General features: G+C 47.5%; 1 protein-coding gene across 1 annotated transcript in view; it reads left to right on the forward strand.

Moving 5' to 3' along the window:
• Window positions 1-2,432: 2,432 nt before the first annotated feature.
• The window catches only part of LMBR1 (limb development membrane protein 1), a 151,240-nt gene continuing 133,004 nt past the window's right edge, over window positions 2,433-20,668 (forward strand). The window contains exon 1 of the mRNA XM_074946277.1: window positions 2,433-2,803. Within this exon, the coding sequence (XP_074802378.1) occupies window positions 2,741-2,803 (63 nt within the window). The 5' untranslated portion in view covers window positions 2,433-2,740. The remainder of the gene's footprint in view (window positions 2,804-20,668) is intronic.

Consider the following 20,668-nt stretch of genomic DNA (forward strand, 5'->3'; position numbering starts at 1 on the left):
TATAATTATAAAATAAATCAACTGGAATGTAAATGACAGGTTTCAGAGTAGCAGCCGTGTCAGACTGTATCTGCAAAAAGAAAAGGAGTACTTGTGGCACCTTAGAGACTAACCAATTTATTTGAGCATAAGCTTTTGTGAGCGACAGCTCACTTCATCGGATGCATCCAATGAAGTGAGCTATCGCGCACGAAAGCTTATGCTCAGATAAATTGGTTAGTCTCTAAGGTGCCACAAGTACTCCTTTTCTTTTTGTGGAATGTAAATATTTCGCTTACATTTCACTGTATAGTATATAGAGCAGTATAAACAAGTCATTGTATGAAATTTTAGTTTGTACTGATTTCGCTAGTGATTTTTATGTAGTCTGTTGTAAAACTAGGCAATTATCTAGAAGAGTTGATGTACCCCCTGGAAGACCTCTTCATACCCCCAGGGGTATGGGTACCCCTCGTTGAGAACCACTAGTGCAAATATTGTAAATGGTAGGAACATAGAACAACTGGGGAGATGTAATAGAAAGTTAAACTGTATTATACAGTTCAGCCACTAGGTAGCACTGTGTGTAAAATACTTTAAGCTAACCTGAGCCATATCTGGCAGATATTAAAGGATCTTAGGAGGAACACATGTAGTGTGTATATGCAAGCTCTGTAACTAGCTCATATCTGGTACTGAAGTACATGAAGAAATGGATGGCTGTGGCAAGGATTAAATGATTAATAGACCCAAGAGCTGTGATGACTTTCATCATCTGTGGAGCCATCCTGCAGGCTATAGCCTGCCGCATACTCAGGTCCTCAGTATACAGAATGAGGTGAAACTCCAACCAGTGAAGAATATATTTTTCAGTACTACTCTCCTGAAAGCAACCGGATCTGTAGGGATCTGGCAGTGAGTTTTTATTGTAACACTTGCACCAGTGAACAGTAGTTAGGGATGAATCTTTACATGTAAATAGCAGTGAGGGAATAGCTCAGGGCTCACCTATCTTTCACAGCCTGCTCTTTTTAACACAAATAACGAGGAGTCCTTGTGGCACCTTGGAGACTAACATATGTATTTGGGCATAAGCTTTCATGGGCTAAAACCCACTTCATCAGATGCATGGAGTGGAAAATACAGGAGGAGGTATAAATTCATAAAAAGATGGGAGTTGCCTCACCAACTGTGAGGTCAGCCAAACAGACAATTCAATTAACAGCAGGATTGTAGTGGTAATGAGAGTGGCCAATTTCAAATAGTGATGGTGTCCAGTTTGCAAATTAATTCCAGTTCTGCAGTTTCACGCTGGAGTCTGTTTTTGACTTTTTTTGTTGAAGAATTGCCACTTTTAGGTCTGTTATTGAGTGACCAGGGAGACTGAAGTGTTCTCCTACTGGTTTTTGAATGTTATAATGCCTACAACTATTACTCACACCTTCTTGTCAAGTGTTTAAAATGGGCCAATCTCATTACCACTACAAAAGTTATTTTTCGTCCCTTGGTATCCTGCTGTTAATTGAATTGTCTCATTAGACTGACCTCACACTTGGTAAGGCAACTCCCATCTTTTCATGTATTTATACCTGCTCCTGTATTTTCCACTCCATGCATTTGATGAAGTGGGTTTTAGCCCATGAAAGCTTATGCCCAAATAAACGTATTAGTCTCTAAGGGGCCACAGGGACTCCTCCTTGTTTTTGCTGATACAGACTAACACGACTGCCACTCTAAAACCTGTCTTTTTAATATGTTTGCTGTTCTCACGTTATCTTTCAGCTCTTTTCCTTTGAATTTGCTGCCAATCCATGAAAGGGGTCTAGGCAAGTGTATTTGGTTTTTGGCAAACAGAAAGCTGGCAACCCTACATGTGAAGGGGCCACGTGGCCAGCATCACATCCAACTGCTTTTGGCTGCCCTAACCTGATGGAGCAGACACCTTTCCGCAGCAGGATAAATTGGAGGTGGCATATCAGTGAGACTCAGAGTCACAACCTTCAGGACTGTAATCAAGCGTCGTAACCACTGAGCCACGCCCTTAACAACCAGAGACTATGCGCCCCACCCCGGTTTGGCCTGCCCTTCCTCCCCCTATAACTGTCGCCGCTCGCGCCTGCGCCTCGCTTTCATAGTTTAGCTCCGCCCCTCCCCTCCCTTCCTTTCCGAATTGGCGTATCCTACTCACCTAGCCCCGCCTCCCGGGGGCGGTTTTGGCCCCGCCCCATCTTTTGACCGCTCCACTTCTGGGTCAGAGCTGACCCCGCCCGCTGTCCTGCCCCCTCATCTCAGGGTAGTGCTAGCTACGCCTTCCTCTTAGCCCCGCCCTCTGGGCCCGCACTAGCTCCGCCTTCCTCCTTGGCATCGGCGGTTGGGGACCATTGAGGTCCTGCCTCCCGTTGTCTCGCGCCCTCGGGGCTGTGCTGACCACGCCCCCTGGGCCTCGACTGGCCCCGCCCTTCTCCCTCCCCGATCGGGGGCTGGGCTAGTGGTGGCGCAGCGGTCGCTGCTGCCGCGCCGTGACGCAGCCAGAGAGGCTGGGCCTTCCCCTCCTCCGCCGCCGCTGGACGCTGACAGACCCGGGGAGATAGCGAGCGTCGCCGGGGTTGTCGGTGGCTCCGGTCGCCTCGCTCGCCGCCAGGGACCCGGGGAACAGTTGGCGCTGCTGCCGGCCATGGTTCCCCGCCCGCCGCAGGAGGGGCAGGGGCAGAGGCAGCAGCGGCAGCCGCCATTGCGAGCCGGGGCTGCGGGAGTATGAAGGATGGAAGCGGACGAGGTGACAATTCGTGAGCAGAACTTCCACAGCCAAGTGCGGGAGTACACGGTGCGTACGGGGGCGGCCCGCCCCGGAACTCCCCCCTCCTGCGGCCCGCCCTGTAACCCCCCTTCATCCCGCCCTGTAACATCGTCCCCGTCCCCCCCTCCTCCGGCTCTGGAAACGCTCCTCGTTCCGACCCCCATCCTGCCCCCCGGAATTCCACCTCATCCTGCCCCCCCATGCCCTTCATGCCGCCTGCCCCGAACCCCCCATCCCACCTGCCCTGGAACCCCCTTATAGTGCCTCCTGCCCCCCCATCTTGTCCTTGCTGGAACCCTCCTTCACACTACTCCCTCATCCTTCCCCCTACCCCCAGAATCCCTCTTCCTGCCACCCCCACATCCTCTCCCCAACCTCCTTCATACCAGCCCATTTCCTGCCCCCCTCCTTTATCCCATCCACCCCTCATCCTGCCTATCCTGGAACCCTCCCCCGATCCTGCTTTCAAACCTCTTGCCTGCCCTGGAATCACCCCCATATCTACCCCTATCCCATCCCAGAACCTCCCCCTCATACTGACCCCCCCCCATCTTGCCCGCTTCAAAACCCCCTTTTATATTGCTCCTTTGCATCTCACCCTTACCCCATGCCCACAGTGGAAAACCCGTGTGCTCCCCTTCCTGTCTGCCCTGGAGCACCCCTCATACTATTCCTTTCCATCCTGCCTACTCTGGAATCCCTGTCCCTATGTTGCCTATCCAGCCCACTCTGTGACTCTTCCTCAACCTCCCGCCCCATCCTGCCAGCATGTGAGCCTCTTAACACCACCCCAGACCATTCTGCCTGCCTTGTAAACTACCACCATTCTACCTCCCCTGTAATCTCCTCATAGTGCCCCTCACTGTTCCACTCTATAACCCCCTCATAGTGCCCTCACTATCCTATATATCCCATCTTCACACTGCTGTCTCTGTATCCTCCCATCTTACCACACTACATCTTCTCATACTATTCCTCCCTTCCCTCATACTGCCCATATCACACTCTGCCACCTCATACTGCTCTCCATTTCTAATACTACCTACTTATTTACCCATAGTGCCAATCCAAATTACTCTATGCACCACCCCATATTTCCTGTGATATTGCTTCATGACTCTTATCCATTATAGCCCGGTGCGGGAGTACATGGTGTGCCTGGGGAGGCTTACCTGTGCCCCCATAACACCCTCTCTGCTTTACAACTCTTAACCTTCCACAGATAAGTGATAGTGTACAGAGGACACATTGCGTCCCTATGCTTCTGTACTCCACCCGCCCATAGTTCCTTCATGCTGCTGCATCATGCCTCCTACCAGTCAAGTATAGGAGTATACAGTATGTACATGTGTCCTGCCACCCCTCTGCCATGCTGTCCTACAACTGTCCTCATTTCTCTCCTCAGCCAAGTGTAGGAGTACACAGTGTGTACAGAGGGCATACATTCCTTTCATACCTCCCTAAACTCCCCCTTCATACCATCCCCAGTACTGTCCGATGCTCCTCTCTCTCCCCCATAGTCAAACACAGAAATACACTGAGCATATGGGTAGTGTCTACCACGCATACTGCCCCAAGCACCTTTGTGAAACAACCAAATGCCACAATACACATAGATAGAGGGATCTGACAGGGATCTCACCCTGTACTGTCTCATTCTCCCCCAGCCATGTGTGGGAGTATATGATGCATACATAGGTGCTGTGGAATGGGGGCCGACTATTACAGTCAAAGGTACATGCTATGTACAGGGAACATACCATTTCGTACTGACTCACACCACCCTTATAAAGTTTGCAAAAATATATGCAAAGGTATACCTTACTAGATTATATTTGAAAATTGATCCCTTGAATAAGTATATGATTTCATAATCTAGTAACTTGTGGTGACATATTTTTAAATTTTATTAGACAGCAATATTAAATTTGGGTGGGCTATGTAAATCAGATGGGATGATGGTGAATGGATTATTTGGCAGTGGGGACCTAACTGGATCCCTTAAGTACTCATTTTCATAGTTTCTAAAAAGGTGTAGAATCTTTTGTTAAAGTGTAATATGTTGTGGGTGGTGGTTGGACTCTACTGAAGCTGGTTCAGGTTACACATTTCCCCCTGTTTTTCTTAAGTGAGCTCCAAAAGTTTAACCAAGTTTGGTGCATAAGGTCTTTTGGAGGGGGTCCCTACTGCAACAGATCCTGAGGCCCACCAAACAGGACTCATCTATTCAACATATTAACGAATCTGTAGGAGATATGTGTGATAAGGAGACTTCCATCAATGTGGGTATAGCAAATAGTGGCAGGGAGATGGTACAGGGGAGGAGGATTTTTTCAGTATAGAGAAAGGCTTGAAGTTTCCTGGGCACCCACCTTCCTTGCCCTCTCCCCCTTGCTCCATTCATGACCCCTCTAAATTTCCTTTAATCTGCACTGCTAGGTACGTCTACACTTGCCTTCTTCTTTTGGTGGCATATAGTGTACCTCTACCCATGTAGCCCCCCCAGCATGGGTATAAATAGCAGCGTAGACAAGGAGGCATGACTTAGGCCAGTAAAGACATGCTCAAAGAGTGTGGGTAAGTATGTGAGTACATATCCTATGGCAACTCTACTTGTCCAAACTGTGCTGCCAGTTACACTGTTATTTTTAGCACTATACTATCCTGCTGCCAGTGCCTTTTCCCCACTAGCGGGAAAGACTCCAGAAGTGGGGAAAGGCTCTGTTTGGGGGAAGCAGCGGGGGGAAAAGCTTGGGGAACTCTCTGCTGCTGGAGCCTTTCCCTGCCATAGGGAGGGGGGTTTCCCAGCTTCTTCTCCCCTGCCAGAGCCTTTCCTCCCCTCAGGGAAAGGCTCTGTAAGCAAAAGCCTTTCCCGCTGCCTCCCTGCTGCAGGAGTCTTTCATTGACATGTGTCGCCACACGCTGCACTGTGGAAGCAGCTTGCTTTTCACTGCAGCATATAGCTACATGTACACTACATGCCGCTGACACTGGTGTGTAGTGTAGACGTAGTCCTCGGGTCTCCTGTGTACCTTCTTATCCATCAGTGCCCTGCCTGTGTTTTGCTCCCACATGTGATGCTTCCTCTTGTGCCTCGTGAAGGTGCCCACATTCTGAGACTGGAAGCATGGCTCCATGTCACCTGTCCCTGTACAGCCAAGTATGACAGTACACAATGCCTGTAGATGCCCAAAACCTGCCAAAAGCTAAGCAAAGATTAACTCTCCTATACGCGTAAATGTCGCTGAGGCAGTAGCTTAGATCTTGTACTAGGACCTACTTTGGTGTAATTTCTGTCTCTCAGGGGCAGGGGCGCACGGAAATAAAAATCTGGCTGCTTTTGGAAGGGCACTTCCTGTGCCCCCCCACGGCCTGAGGAGCTTGCTCTCCCTGGGTGGCTGGAGGAGCTCTCTCTCTCCCCACTGCGGCCCTGGGACTGGAGAAGCTGGCTCTCTTCCTGTCCCCCTGCGTCCTGGTGGAGCTCGCTTTCCCGCTGGCCTGGAGGAGCTGGATCTCCTGCCTTGGCCTGGGGCCAGAGGAGCTCACTCTCCCCGCCCTGGAGGTGTTCTGTGCCCCGCTGACTGGGGGGCCCCATACCCTGCTTGTCCCCCCTTGCGCACGTCCCTGCTTAGGGGTGTGGCTTATTTGTACCCCTGAGCGATATAAATTTTGCTGACAGAAGCCATAGTGTAGACAGAGCCTAAGATTACTTGATGATCTTGCTAGCAGTGCCTGTATTTAGATAACTGAGGCAAAGTATTCTCAGTGAAGGACTTTCTATTCTTGAGCCATTCTTGTGGTGTTAATTGCCCGCTTCATTTTATGTGGTTCCTTGCAGTGTTTAACCCCATATGCTTAACAATCTGTCCCACCTTGTATTTAGCTGGTTACCTTTTCCATACCTCAAGAAGAGCTGTGTAAAGCTCAGAAGCTTTTCTCTTCCACCAACTGAAGTCGGTCAAATAAAAAAGTATTACCTCATCCACCTTGTCTTTCATATTCTTAAGCCAGTTTATTGACCTTTAGTATTGTGCAAGACCGTCTGTTTTCTCGGGGTTTTGCTAGAAGGGATAATGTTGAGGTAGTTCCATGTCTATTTTGTTAGATTCCATTTACAGTGTGACCAGAGCGTTTCCATGAATGCATTTTAGAAGTATAGAAGTAGTCCCTATCTATAGCTAACTGAGAGTGTATCCTTCCCTGCAGCCTCTTAACAATTACAAAGTATATGGTGAGTATAATTTTAGCACAATTTTTTTATCTCCCTAAAGCTTGCTGAAGCAAAATGGAGTACACAGTAATGCTCTTGTGCACTCTCCTGTTACCCTGAGTCTTGTCCCCTGCTAATCAAGATAATACACACAACATCCACATCAGGAACTGTACTGTAACCTAAATGCCACCACTTCACAGTATTTTAACTATGCACAAGACTCACTGTTATCTCCACAACTGAGATAATATGCTCCAGCCTCTGATGTGTGCATATAACATCAATTTAAACCAGGGTAGGAGACAGTGATATAACTAAGGGCAGGTCTTTGCTACCCGCCGGATCAGCAGGTAGTGATCGATCTCTGAACACGCTCCCCATCGACTCTGGAACTCCAGCTCGCGAGAGGTGGAAGCGGAGTTGACAGGGGAGCGACAGCAGTTGACTCGCCGCTGTCCTCACGACCGAGTAAGTCGACCTAAGATATGCCGACTTCAGCTACGCTATTTGCGTAGCTGAAGTTGCATATCTTAGGTCGACCGACACCCCCCCCCCCCCCCCCCCCCCCCCCCCGTAGACCAGGGCTAAGGGAAGAGTTTGACCTTAGTTCTGTAGTGTTATAATAGAGTGAATTTCTGATGGATTATGTGACAGTGTACAAGTGAGTGAACTTTGCCAAATCTATTAGTATTTTAGCAGTTTTAAAGATTGTGTGATACTATTTTTATTTGTCTGTGTTTTGTGTTAAGAAAGCGTAGTTCTTGTTTCTCCCAATAGCATACCTTAGGAAGGGAAACAACAACATTTCTGTAGATGAAAGAAGGGAAATAATTTCTGATACTCTTTTTTTTAAAAACAGCTGTATGAAATTCCTAGATTACAGCTCTGTGGTTTGATAAAATTCCTAAATAAATCCTTAATCTAATCATTTCTGTATTATAATTGGCCTGTTCTAAATGTTTCATTTTTGAAAACAGGTAAAATAAAACTGACATATAATCAAATATTTCTTTAGTAAAGGAGTTCTCTCTTCCCCTGGATTGGTGTACTCACTGCATGGAAGAAGGCAAGGACATGTGGTATGGGCTTTAACCATGCCACAAATTTATTAGTCAAATTACATCCAAGGTAGCCCTCTGGGGACAGTCCACTGCAGTCAACTCGGATCCCATTGATCATTTGCCAAATCTTGTGGGCTCCCACCATCGGGGGAGCCAGTCATCACACTACGAGAGTCTAAGGGCACTTCCATTTGTCTGCTAGCATCCCCCCTCCTTCCAGGGCTTGAGGCGACAGCAGACTTCGACCCCCAGAGAGCACTGCCATCAAGCACATTGATGGGGCAGTCCCCCTGGGGTAGTGCCAGTGCCCCAGTTTGTTTGCTACAGGGCTTAGATATAATACTCCCATCTCATAAGGAGATGCCACTATGTTACTGGACTTTTTTGGATCTGGAGCCTAAATCAGCGAGAACTGGGCACCTGCCATGAGGAGGCACCAGCATCAGTTGGGCTGCTTCCATCCCATTCTGTACGAGCTACCTAGAAGTTTGGTCAGCGCAATACCAAGATCATCCAGGAACATATCGGCACTTATATCAGAGAGATGCACTCCTTCCTCTAGATAAAGCTTGGCCATACTCTGAGCTGTGTGACCATGTCTGATAATGAACCACTTCAGGACTCCAGCCATGTTTCTACTTTCTGTGGTCCTTCCTCTGGGCCATATCCACCTTTTTGTGGGTGTACTGCAGTCCTCCAAACCTTGCGGGCCAACATCTCCAACAGTACTCTTCCCACACTGGAAAATGCGTTCACCATCAGTCCAATATCCTGCTTAGCCTTCAAAATCAATGTGAGGTTGGAGCATGTTCCCAGGTTGTTCTTCCCTAGGTGGATAATGATGATGTCAGGCGTGTCCTCCCAGGGTGCCAGCCAATGCAAGAAGGGCATGAGCTGGTCCCAGGATATGCCCTGTCTGCTGTGCCAATACAGAATCGCATCCCTTCCAGTGTCCACCTGTGAGCCTCTTGCCAAATTACATTTTCTCTTGTAAGCCCAGTGCATAATGACGTGCTCTCAAATCCATATCCTCAACTGTGTGTGTGCTGCAGTACATTCTTTGATTGACATGGGGGCGGAAGCAGACATGGTTAAAACCTGTGGTGCTTACAGCCCACCCCCTGCATTACCTTCCACTCAGGCAGCTGCTGTAGGACTGACAGATGCTGGATTGCCAGCGTCCTATAGCCTGGACCTCTGACTCACCTGTGCACAACTGGGTAGTCACTGTTGAAGTCCCTGTTCAGAAGGAGTTGGGAGGCATGCTCTCCTGGTGGCAAGAATAAGAGCTGTTTCTGAAAGACTCCCACAAACTGGAATTTGGTTAGGAAGGAATGGTCACTGTGTAGAAACAGGGGACCCCCCTCGCTGTGTTGGCATTGAGCCACATATGTGTGCAGTGCCTGTACAGAATGGCCCATCTTGATGATCACTTTAGATAAGCTATTACCAGCAGGAGGGTGGGGTGGGAGGAGGTATTGTTTCATGGTGTCTGTGTATATAATAATGTATTCTGCAACTTCCACAGTATGCATCCGATGAAGTGAGCCGTAGCTCACGAAAGCTCATGCTCAAATAAATTGGTTAGTCTCTAAGGTGCCACAAGTACTCCTTTTCTTTTTGTGAATACAGACTAACACGGCTGTTACTCTGAAACCTGTACAGGATGCAGGTTCATCTCACCAGAACGGTGCAGAAAAACAGCCTCTGTGAATCCCCTTTGATCTGTTTTTGACCTGTGGACCTTGAGCTGTAGAGAGTCACCTTCCCACTGCATGTCATGTAGTTTGGGAACCTGCCCTGAAGAGTCTCCGTTGGCTGAAGGCACCAGCTCACTGACCTGAAAGGGCTCAAAGAAAGCCAACAGAAAGGCTTCCTTGAAGAGTTCAGCTTCACACCTGCCTACCCAAGAATGGCAGATGTGAGGAAGAACCTCAACTAATTGTTTTAGTACCTGCAAGGTCACTGTTTTCCTGACATTGCTCTCTGTCCTAGCCCAATCTTCCAGGATCCTATGGGCCATGAATCCCCTACAGGGGTCCAGATGACCTACAGACCTGCAGTCAAAGGACACAGCTAACGGGTTAGCTATTGTCGGTGGTGCCAGCCCTTGCCTATGTAGTGAGATCATGAACTGCCAGGTTTTGGGGATCTGGGCCCTGGGGAGACTCTTAGGCCGCGAATGCCTGGAATGCCTCAAACGCCGCCATGTAGGCCAAAGAGTTGCATGGTGCAATGATCCCTTGGCTGTGGATACTGTTTTTAGCAACCAAGATTCCATAGGGCTGCCCGCATCTGGTCTGGCACCTCTGTGACCTCTGGTGCTAGTGCTCTGAATCTGTCAACTGGCCATTGAGAGAGAGAGTATAAGTTATGCCTTTGTTAAGCCCAGGTACGTGCTTGTTAGTGAAATGAATGTTGCATTGGAGAAAATGGAGAACGAACCTCATTATCCTGGCAGATTTAGCGGACTGAAAGTTCACCAAGTGAATAATTGCTTGATTATTGCATCAAAACCTGATCCTTTTGTCCTTGAACTCCCCATCCTGAATAGTGACCAGAATGGGGAAGAAATCCAGGAATGTGATGTCCTTCAAAATGCCAGACTCCCTTCATTTCTGGGGCCACTCTTGGGTACACCCGTGTTCCCTAAAATGCAAGACAAAATCTATCCTGCTTGCTGCGTCTGAGTGGACTTGCAGGTCAGCCTTGATCAAGTAAACATCCCTCCATACAGACATCCCGTTATAGTGAGTGAGGAATCAGTGTCAGGTTGCCAGGTCTTCCTTCATCTCTGTAGTGACCTTCATAAAGTGGTTTGGCCCCATATCTCAATGGTAGCAGTAGCAAACTGCTCACAAAAGGCATGCTTGGAGGCTATCACTTTCCATGTAATGTTCAAGTTGTCCAACAGGGATTGGAGATCCCCTAGACAAATGTTTTGGTCCTGCTGACTCTAACAACATGTCTTTTTAGCACCACAAACTTGTCCCAAATTAGGTGGGACTGCCGCTGGACTGTGTTGTGCTCAATGCCTAAGTACATCAGTGTGTTCTCAGGTCCCTCAGTTTTTTCATCAGCTCTGGGAATACCCAATTTGCCCATCAGGTCCTGAAAAACCCGAAGGAGCCCCTTACACTCACCCTGCCTGAAAACAGAAAATTGTCCTGGTAGTGTGTCACCTGTTGGCATCCTGCATGCCTCCTGACTGCTCAGACCAGGCTTGTGCTGAATTTTTTCAAAGGTTGCCCATGAAATAGCACAGCCCTTGGGCATTGCACTGTCCACATAAAACTGATCATGGAAGAGGTCACAAGTCAGCTGGGTGGCTTGGGAAAAGGAAGAAGGCTGACTTAATGTCATTCTTTGTAAACTAGGCAAAAGGGCAGTATGAGGGTACCATGTGCCTAGTGTCGAATGATGTGTAGCACATGGTGCACAGCCTGGGGTTGATTGCATTGTTCACCGATTTCTCACTTTTGGGTACAAGAGATGGTGAATGAGGTGATACTCACCAGGAACTTTTAGGGACAAGGCCCACAGGGGAGATATGGAGATCAGGCAACAGCATTTGCTGGACAGGACCTGTAACCCTGTCAGAACAAACCTACTTTTGAATCTTGGCCCTGGACATGCCCTTTAACAGATGTGAGGTTATTTGCCATTTTGTGCACCCTCTCCCCGTCTATGGGATCATGAACAAAACCCTCCCACAAATATATGGAATCTTCTTTCTTGGAATAATCCCTTAAAAGGTGTCTAAACCACCCAAGTTAATTGGAGATATCGCCTTTTTCAGCCATTCTGGTCCTGCCCCTGCTCTGTGCTGTGTTGCATTGCTCCCCCCATCCTCTGGGGAAGGTTTCAGAGTAGCAGCCATGTTAGTATGTAACCGCAAAAAGAAAAGGAGTACTTGTGGCACCTTAGAGCCTAACAAATTTATTTATTGGGTGAAGTGAGCTGTAGCTCATGAGAGTTTATGCTCAAATAGATTGGTTAGTCTCTAAGGTGTACTCCTTTTCTTTTTTGTCTGGGGAAGGTGTGCTTTAAACATGGGCAGCCTGAATATTCGTGCCCGCTTCCATAATGCCTGCGTTTATGCCTAAACCTACAGGATGCATGAAAATACTTCCCTGTCTCAGTGTAAGCCCAGCATGAAAGCCTTGGCTGGCCAGGTGTTGGTGCCTCGAGCCTCACCCTGTCTCCTCCCTCCCCCCCCCCCTTCACACCCTGACTTTACCAGTGTATGGCCACTGTTGATGTAACGGCCTGTAACAGGCACCCCCAAGCCAGGCACTACAGCCATAGTTCCTGATTGGTTTCATTCCAGCACAAGAAGGGGTTCAGGGTTCCCTCATTCTAAATTGCTTATCCTACCAGAGCCCTGAGGTGCCTCAAAAAGTATTATACAGCCTACATAAAATATCTAGATATTTCAGCATGGGCCCATGTAGGTGATGTAGGCTATAAGCTTGTCCCAGTTTATCTTTATCTTGGGGGACCTTATACTGTCTTTTTCTCTCCTCTTCACTTTATCCCTCTCCTCCAATATAGGCTCTCCCTGAACTGCAGGGAAAATATGTCCATGTAATGGGCTCACCATATCTTCTCATGTGTTAACTGAAAGATGGGCCCCCAATTGATCAGAAGCAGCTGCATACGAGACCGCATTCAAACCCACATTAGTAGACCTCCTGGGGTGCTGCATTAAAGGCTGTGGGCCAGCAGCTGTGATGCTGGAATCTCTAAGGCTACCATCTGAGGAACCGGTGGCTGGAGGGTTGTCCTCTGGGGGCTCTGGGCATTGTGGTCCTCCTGTACCTGCAGTCATGGGGCATGTTTTGTGAACTCCCCTCTGTTCATGTCCCACTTGTGTGCCCCTGCAGGCCTGACTCTGAAGCCATCCGGGGCCTACCCTGTTGCTCCCACCAGAACTGTGTGTCTGAGACAGCAGGAGTCGTGAGGTGTGCTGAACCCCAAACACATGCATTGCGGAGGGAGGGGCCCTGAACACCTGGGGCCTGCTGCCTGCTCTCCCAGGTGGTCTTGCCTGTTTGTGAACTCACTCTACTGCTGTCCCTGACTACTGTTTTCCTGAGCTTCAATCTGATTCAATATGGACTGCATCACCTCCATGAATTGCCCTATTCTTGGATGATTAGTATGTGGTTCCCTTTCCGACATCATGCTTTTTTCTTTCTCCTTCCTGACTTTTCTGTTTACCTCCTGTTCCAGGATAGGCAACACACGTCCTCCTGCATCTGGCGGCTGCAGTGGGTCTGTTAGCCCATCCTGCTGCCTTACTGTGTCTTGGTCCCAGTTCTGCAGCTGGCCAACCATGTACCCTTCAGAGTCAACCAGGGTTTGATCGTTGCCAGACTGCTGCCTATGATCCATGTGCGCTGCATGCTCCTGTTTGGCTGCTGGAAACCAGCAAACGGGAAGTAGCCCTGTGCCCAGCGCTCTTATGATGGCTCCAAATCTTGAGCCAAATCCCACAAGACCTCAAGCCTACCCTGGAATTCCTGTGGGGGCTGGAAATCTCATGGGATCTGGCCTAGCCTGTCTTTTTGACCTCTCCGTCATGGAACTACCAAACCACAACCCTTGCTAGGCTTGTGGCCCTCAAATCACTTCAAATGCCAGATCAAAGGCTCTCAACATTTTGTAATTAAGGGTGTGCATCCCCCCCACCCCGCGGTGAGTCCCAGACATATGTCATGCCAGCTCCTGGTCATCTCGTGTTTGTAAAAGTTGTTGAATTGACCACATGGCGATAATAAAAAAAAAATATTATTTAGTGAATAGGGAATAATAACACAAGCCTTTCTGTGCTATTAACATACTATTCTGTCTTAGAGGGATCTCTTCTCTGGGATTGAGTAGTTGAATCTACCCCCATTCCATTTCTTGATGATCTCTCTCTCTCTGGCTGTCATCAGGGATGCCAGTTGTGGCACTTGTTTAGTATACAGTAGTTTCAACCAGTTTGACTCGTATTGAAGTTAGGCTTACTGGCCTATAATTGCCAGGGTTGCCTCTGGAGCGCTGCAAGCTCTGTTACTTTTGCCTGCTGGAAACCAGTAAACAGGAAGTGGCTTTCTGTACAAAGCTGACTCGTTTCACCATGACTCTTCCATGACTGTAATACAGATTAATTTGCTGTTCTGGCATGGTGACCTGTTGTCCAAAAAAGCTGTTGGAGCAGTCTAAACTATTCCCTAGCTCAGCGTTTCTCAAATGCAGCCACCAGGGGCTTTTCATGCAGCCACGACAGCCTCCAGGCAGTGATGGGGGTGGTGGGGGAGATGACAAAGTATCCGCCCTTCCCCCTCCCTCCCTGTTGCTCCTGGATGTGCCGCTCTGTACCACCTCTGGAGATAGGTGGGGCACAACGCTGCAGAAGCAAGGTAAGTTCTTGACCCCCCTTGGGGGAGGAGGCACTCCAGTCTTCAGCCTTAGGGTAGTTGGGCTTCAGGATCCTGCACTCATGGCCCTTGGCTCCGGCTGTGGGGCAGCGGGTGCTGATCCCTGGTTCCAGCCAGTGGCCTCCAGCTGGGGGCCTTTGGGCTCTGGTCCCAGGCTCTGCCCGTGGCGGCGGGTGCTGAGCCCCTGTTCTGATTGCGCAGCAGCAGGTGCTGGCTCCAGAGGCCGACCTCAAGCCCTGGCTGTGCTGCAGTAGGCTCCAGCCACAGGGCTTTGGTGCTGAGCGCTGGCTCCGGCCATGTGGCGGTGGGTGCTGAGCCCCGGCTCTGGCCCTGCTGCTCCAGCCATGGGGTTTGGGACTCTGACCCGTTGCTTTGGCCACACAGTCCTGGCCCCTGGCGCTGATTCCCAGCTGCACAGCAGCAGGCGCCAACCCCTGGCTCTGGTCCCAGGCGCCAGCCGTGTGGTGGTGGGAGCCAACCCTGGATGCTGACCTCTGGCCCTGACCATGCAGCAGTGAGTGCCAGGTGCTGACTCCGGCCAAGTGGCTCCGGCCACATGGCCCTTGGCCATGTGGTACTGGGCACTGGCCCCAGGCACTGACCCACAGCTCTGGCCATGCAGCAGCAAGCTCCGATCCCCAGCTCTGGCCATGTGGCTCCAACCGCTGGCTCCGGCTGCTTAGCTTCTGCTCTGGGTTCTGGCTGCAGACACTGACCCCTAGTGCTGATTTCTAGCTCTGGCCACGCTGCGGCAGGGCTCATCACCCCGGCTCTCGCTGCCTTCCTGGCCCCACATTCATCCCCAACATCAATCCAGGCCCCCCACTGCCTCCCCTGGCCCCATATCCATCTCGCCATTGCCCCTGGCGTCTGCTGCCTACCCCTCCAACCTCCCCCTCCAGGGCTTAATTTGTCCCAAGGCTTGCTGAGAAAAGTGATATTCACAAACATGCAAGTATCACTTTTTCGCAGAAGACTCACTAGCTAGTTGGGAGACTGTGAAAAGTGATATGTGTATGCTTAATATCTTTTACCACTTTTCACAGCCTCCCATGTAACTACTAAGTGTACTGTGAAAAGTGATATTAACAAGTAAAGAAATACCACTTTTCAAAGCATTAATTTTATTAGTGTCTGCAAAAAAAAAAAAATCCAAAAAACCCCCTACATAAATTACAATTTGGATGTGACATGTATATTTATTTGTTTTTCCTAAAGTTAATTATGTATTTTAGGAAAAAGTCTCAGTGCGGACACCAGCAAGAGTTGGTGGCCGCATTTTGAGGCCACCAGAAATTTTGTTGTGAGAACCCCTGCCCTAGCTAATGTGGTCTTACAACACAGGTACAGCACTTAAAGGAAATGCTGGGACATGCCCAACCTGATTCTGTAGACGGGAGGTTTAGAAGCCAAGAGTGAAATCTGTTAAAGTCAATATGTATTTTGTTGACTTCAATGGGGCCTGAATTTTACCCTTTAAATAAAGATTGGATGTCTTTCTGAAAAGATATGCTCTAACTCATCTGCGACATATGGGTGGGTGTGTAGTTTCTTCTTCACGTAGCTGTTGTTTGAAGTATTGTAGTGGATTGTGCAGGTTAGGTAGTGCTCCACTATAGTTTGATACTAATGGTTAGTTTAGTATGCTTGTTGCTGAAGTCTGTGCTATTTCCTGTCCTTACTTAAGGGAATAGTACATGGTGTGATTATATATAGCTTAGTAAAATTTGATCAAGTTCCTGCTGAGTTTCTGGCTTGTCTGAACAATTACGGTTTTTTCCCCATCCTAGTAGATTTGTTTATACAACAAAATGTATTGTTCCAGTTTCCTCTGGTGCTGTTTGCTCACTGTTCATTCTAAGTCAAAACTGTTAGCTTGGTGCTGTGAGCTATTCTAGCCTCTTTGACTTCCGTAGCATTTACTTTCTAAACAAATACTCTTTGATCCCCAAGGTTTTTTTTTGTAAGAGTCCCTTTTTTCTGTGATGCTTGGAGATAATGGTTGGCTCCCTGAGTGTTGTGGTTAGAATTGTGACACAGTATTCCAAGGACATGCAAGGTGACATTCCTGATTAGCTATGAAGTTCCATTTCTATACAGTGTTTATTTTAATCAGAAGTCCTTTGTAATTCCATGTGGAATTCTTCAATTTAGAAAAGCAAAATAGATTTTGAATTTTGAATGGCTTAAACTCATTCTTGTACCTGAAGTTTTCTTGGCAACATAAAAGCAATGGTTCGTGTATATTTTGCAGGGAAAAGCCTGTGGAGGAAGATGATTTTGTAACCATAGAAGTAATGGTCAAAAACTGAATAGCAACACTACTGCTAATTTAACATTTTGTGGAAACTAGCAAGTTCCATAAAATGTGTTGTGAATAATCAGTTGTCAGAGTAAGTTTAAACAAAAGCTATAATTCTTATAGCTTTATGCAAGTTGAGGCAAACATTGAAACAGTATTGGGATATAGTTTGGTATTTAGTGTTCATATGAAAAGACAAGGGGTCTTTGGAGAGAGGCACTTGAAGCACTTGAAAAAGTTAGTTCAAAAGTGCCTCATGGCAATGACTATACAGCAGGGACTACATAATTGGCATGAAGAACATTCATTTTGCTCCTTTTTGCTTCCCTCTGTCTTAATGGAATATTTTTTTGTTAAAGATGGTAGAAAGAGACTTAAAGAAAACCCCTCTCCAAACGTAGGGATTCCCAGCAATATGCAGCATTTATTTTTGGTTGCAACAGAAATATGGTTAAATTTTGATAACAAGTGCCATTATGGTCAGAAAATTCAGTATTTCTACTCTTCCTGACTCCCTTCGGCATCTCCTTTTTTTCCCTCCTCACTAGATTACTGTGTTTCAGGATGGTCAGATGCTCGGGATACTTCTGCTGAATGAATTGTGCTGTGCGATGTCTTCTCCTGGCATTGGCACTCTACGGGCAGCAGAAGTGGGTGGTTGTAGAATGAGAGATTGCATTGAAGCACCATAGGCCTGCTGATGGGGCACTGCTGTTCCTACCTACTCCAGCTCTCCAAAGATCAGGCCCAGGACAACTGCCACACTTCTCTCGCTGGTGGTATTCTTGTTTAAAACCATGACGGAATTTTTGTGGCAGGCAGAGAAGAAAGGAAGCAAGATGGTAATCAGAATAACTTTTTTAAATATGGTCATCACAAAACTTTTTACAAAGTACTTCAGTGTGTGTTTGTTACTGAACATTAAAATTTCTAAAAACTCTTGAATTCCATTAAACTTAACTACCTCAGTTGTCATCCCCCTCTGTGCAGATCTGAAGGGGTGTCTGAGTCCTATGTTGCTTTTGACAACATAAGCCATTCTTGTTTCCACATTCATGAGGAGCTGCTACCTGGGAGGGGGTTGGGGGACATGTGGCTCTGCGCGCTGCTCCTGCCTGCAAGCACTGCCCTCGCAGCTCCCTTTGCCTGCAGCTCCCCACTGCCGGCCAATGGGAGCTGTGGGGGCGGAGCTTGCAGGCAGGAGCAGCGCGTGGAGACCCCTGTCCTACTGCGGGGGCATATCGTCTGCTTCCAGGAGCGGAGGTGGGACCGTGGCAGGCAGGGAGCCTGCCTTAGTGGCAGCCCCATTACACCACCGGAGATTGCAATTGACTGGGAGAGTCCCCAGGATCAACCAGTCGATCACGATCAATGGGTTGGTGACCGCTGGTCTAGGTTATGACAAGATGCAACAATTAGATGAAACAGTGGAAGGAGGTATCAGTAACAATCAAACTATCCTATGAAAACATAGTTTTTACTTTTTTTTTCCTCATGGAGTCAGTGTGACTTTGCCTCTCTGAGGGCTGTGAACTCATTGCAGTGTGATTTGCTAACTGCAACTTGTGGGATTATTCGTGGCTATCTGAGGCTATGCTATCATTGAAATAAGATCTTATGAAGGAACTAGGAAAGTATGTTGGACACAGAGCCAGGGAAGCTATTCACATGGCATGTCTGGATGCTTGCCAAAATGAGCAGAGTTAAGTGAGATACAAATGTTAGGGTGTGATTGAATATGCAGGTCTGCCACTATCTGAGGAGGAAGGTCTGAGGGTAATTGGGTGGTGATTATGGGGCAAATTAGACTACAAGGCTGGAGAAGAGATGTTTGCTGATGTATCACAAAAGAGAGTTGTAGTAGGAGAGCTAAATGGAGCACAGAGAGAAGGTGAAGATGTGGCAACAGATTGCAGATGAGGGGCTAAGAAAATGAGATCAGGCAAGGAGGACAAACAACCGACCCCCGATGACTTAAAATTTGATTTTTTTATTTAAATACAGACTTTACAATACTATTTGAACTTATATTTGAAATGGATAATCTATGTTAAGGCCCTAATTTATAATAGTTATTAAAATAACAAATAAAATACAAAAAAAATGTAAGCAGTATGTGTTATGCTGCAAAATTTTAAAGAAAGTCAAGCTACCAGTGATTGGTGGAAGTCACTGGTTAAGTGCTTGGACCCAGAGTGTGTTGAAGTGCTTTTGGTGGCAGTAGTATTTCTGCACCTGCAGAAGAGTCTGTCTTCTTCTTTTCAGTTTATTTGATTCGTTCAGCTCAATAATTAGTTCATTCCAAGTTAAGAAACCAATTGGGAGATGATAAAACAGCAACACTTGTTTTCCTTTCTCCAATCTATGAATAAAGCTAGGTGTGAAAGGATGAGATCTACTGTTTTAAGATTTTTGAAGGATATAGTGACCAGAAACAATCAGTTCAATTCACTGTTAGGGATACTTTCTTTGTTTAATAAATTATTTAGTTTTAAATGCATAACGTGTTTGGCTAAGAAAAAGTTCATCAGAACGTTTTATTTAATCCATAAACACATTTTAAAAATGCTGGTTTTGTGCATTTTTAAGGAAATTAACTTATGGTTTGAAATGCTGCCAAATAGGCATGTGGTTTTAGAATGTACTAATATTTTGTACAGAATATATCAGCAGGTTGGGAGAGCTATGTACAAAGGGAATGGACTGGTGAGTGGGGTACTACCATGCTCATAAAAAGGGTTTTTGGGAAAAGAGTATCAATTTTTAAAGAATGAAGGAGAAATACAGGGTTGGGGAGAGAATGGATAAATTGAGGGAAGAAATGAAACAAAAATGAGGTTTTTATATTAACTTATTTACGTTTTGTATGGCTACTAAATAACTTATTTTTGAAAATGAGATGCCTCAGAGTCAGGTGGTCTTGAGCTCTGTCCATAGATTGAAGTAAGGCACTGCTACAAGCAAGATTAAATCTTAAGCAGTTGTCTAGCTTTGCAGTGGATGACTCCTGAAACCCGTCTTCTGACGGGTTCTGGAGGCCAGGTAGGAACTGTCAAGGGCACTAGTCCAGGGATTGAGCAGTGTTTCCAGCAGCTGGGAGGTAGAGCAAGTATGGACTTCTGCCTGGAATCCTGGCTTTCCCTATGTCTCTGGTGCTGGAAACCTTTCCTGGTGAACAATTCTATGCATCTAGCTTCTCAAGTACCTGTCAGTTCCTAGGTTCTGAACAAGAGAAAATGGGTCAGTCCAGTGTATGTCCTCAGGAACCAAAGAGGGAACCTGAAGGGAGACTGATGGAACAGGTGGAGGTGTTTTCTTGCGGTTACAGGAAGGTCATGGAGCTGGGAGAAATAGGAATCAGCCACTTAGAGAGGGTTGGTCAGCTGTTGGGGTGGATGAAAAGCTGCATTAATAATCCTCAGTAATCTAAGGATACTGTGATGGGACCACTGACCTCTTATGAACACGGCTTGTCAGTTGGGTGCAAACCTGCACATGCTCTCTCTACTCCCCTTGTTGGCTGTTAACCTTGTCACGTCGGTCTTCAGTGGCCCAGCCCTCTGGCCAAGTCACACATAGTCAATATGCACAAACAAACTTCTTCCGGGGTAAAAAGGGCAAAAGAGCCTTGTTAATGTCTTTAGTCCTGTCTCTGAGCTGGGTTCTTAGACCCTTCTGGGCTAGCTTTAAGTCCAAGCCTGCTCTGGTATAGAGCAGTGTCTCCAGGGCTTTCTCCCTGGAGACTCTTGCCTTATTGGTTCTAATTGCTCCAGCTCTCCAGCTAGATCACTCCTTCAAGTCCAGTTCCCTTGTCAGGGTAACAGAGTCCACCAAATGGTGGGCACTCTGCAGGATCTTCAACTCCGTCCCTGAGCCCTTTACATTCCA

Source organism: Natator depressus, chromosome 2 (assembly GCF_965152275.1).
Source record: "Natator depressus isolate rNatDep1 chromosome 2, rNatDep2.hap1, whole genome shotgun sequence".
Taxonomy (NCBI): domain Eukaryota; kingdom Metazoa; phylum Chordata; order Testudines; family Cheloniidae; genus Natator; species Natator depressus.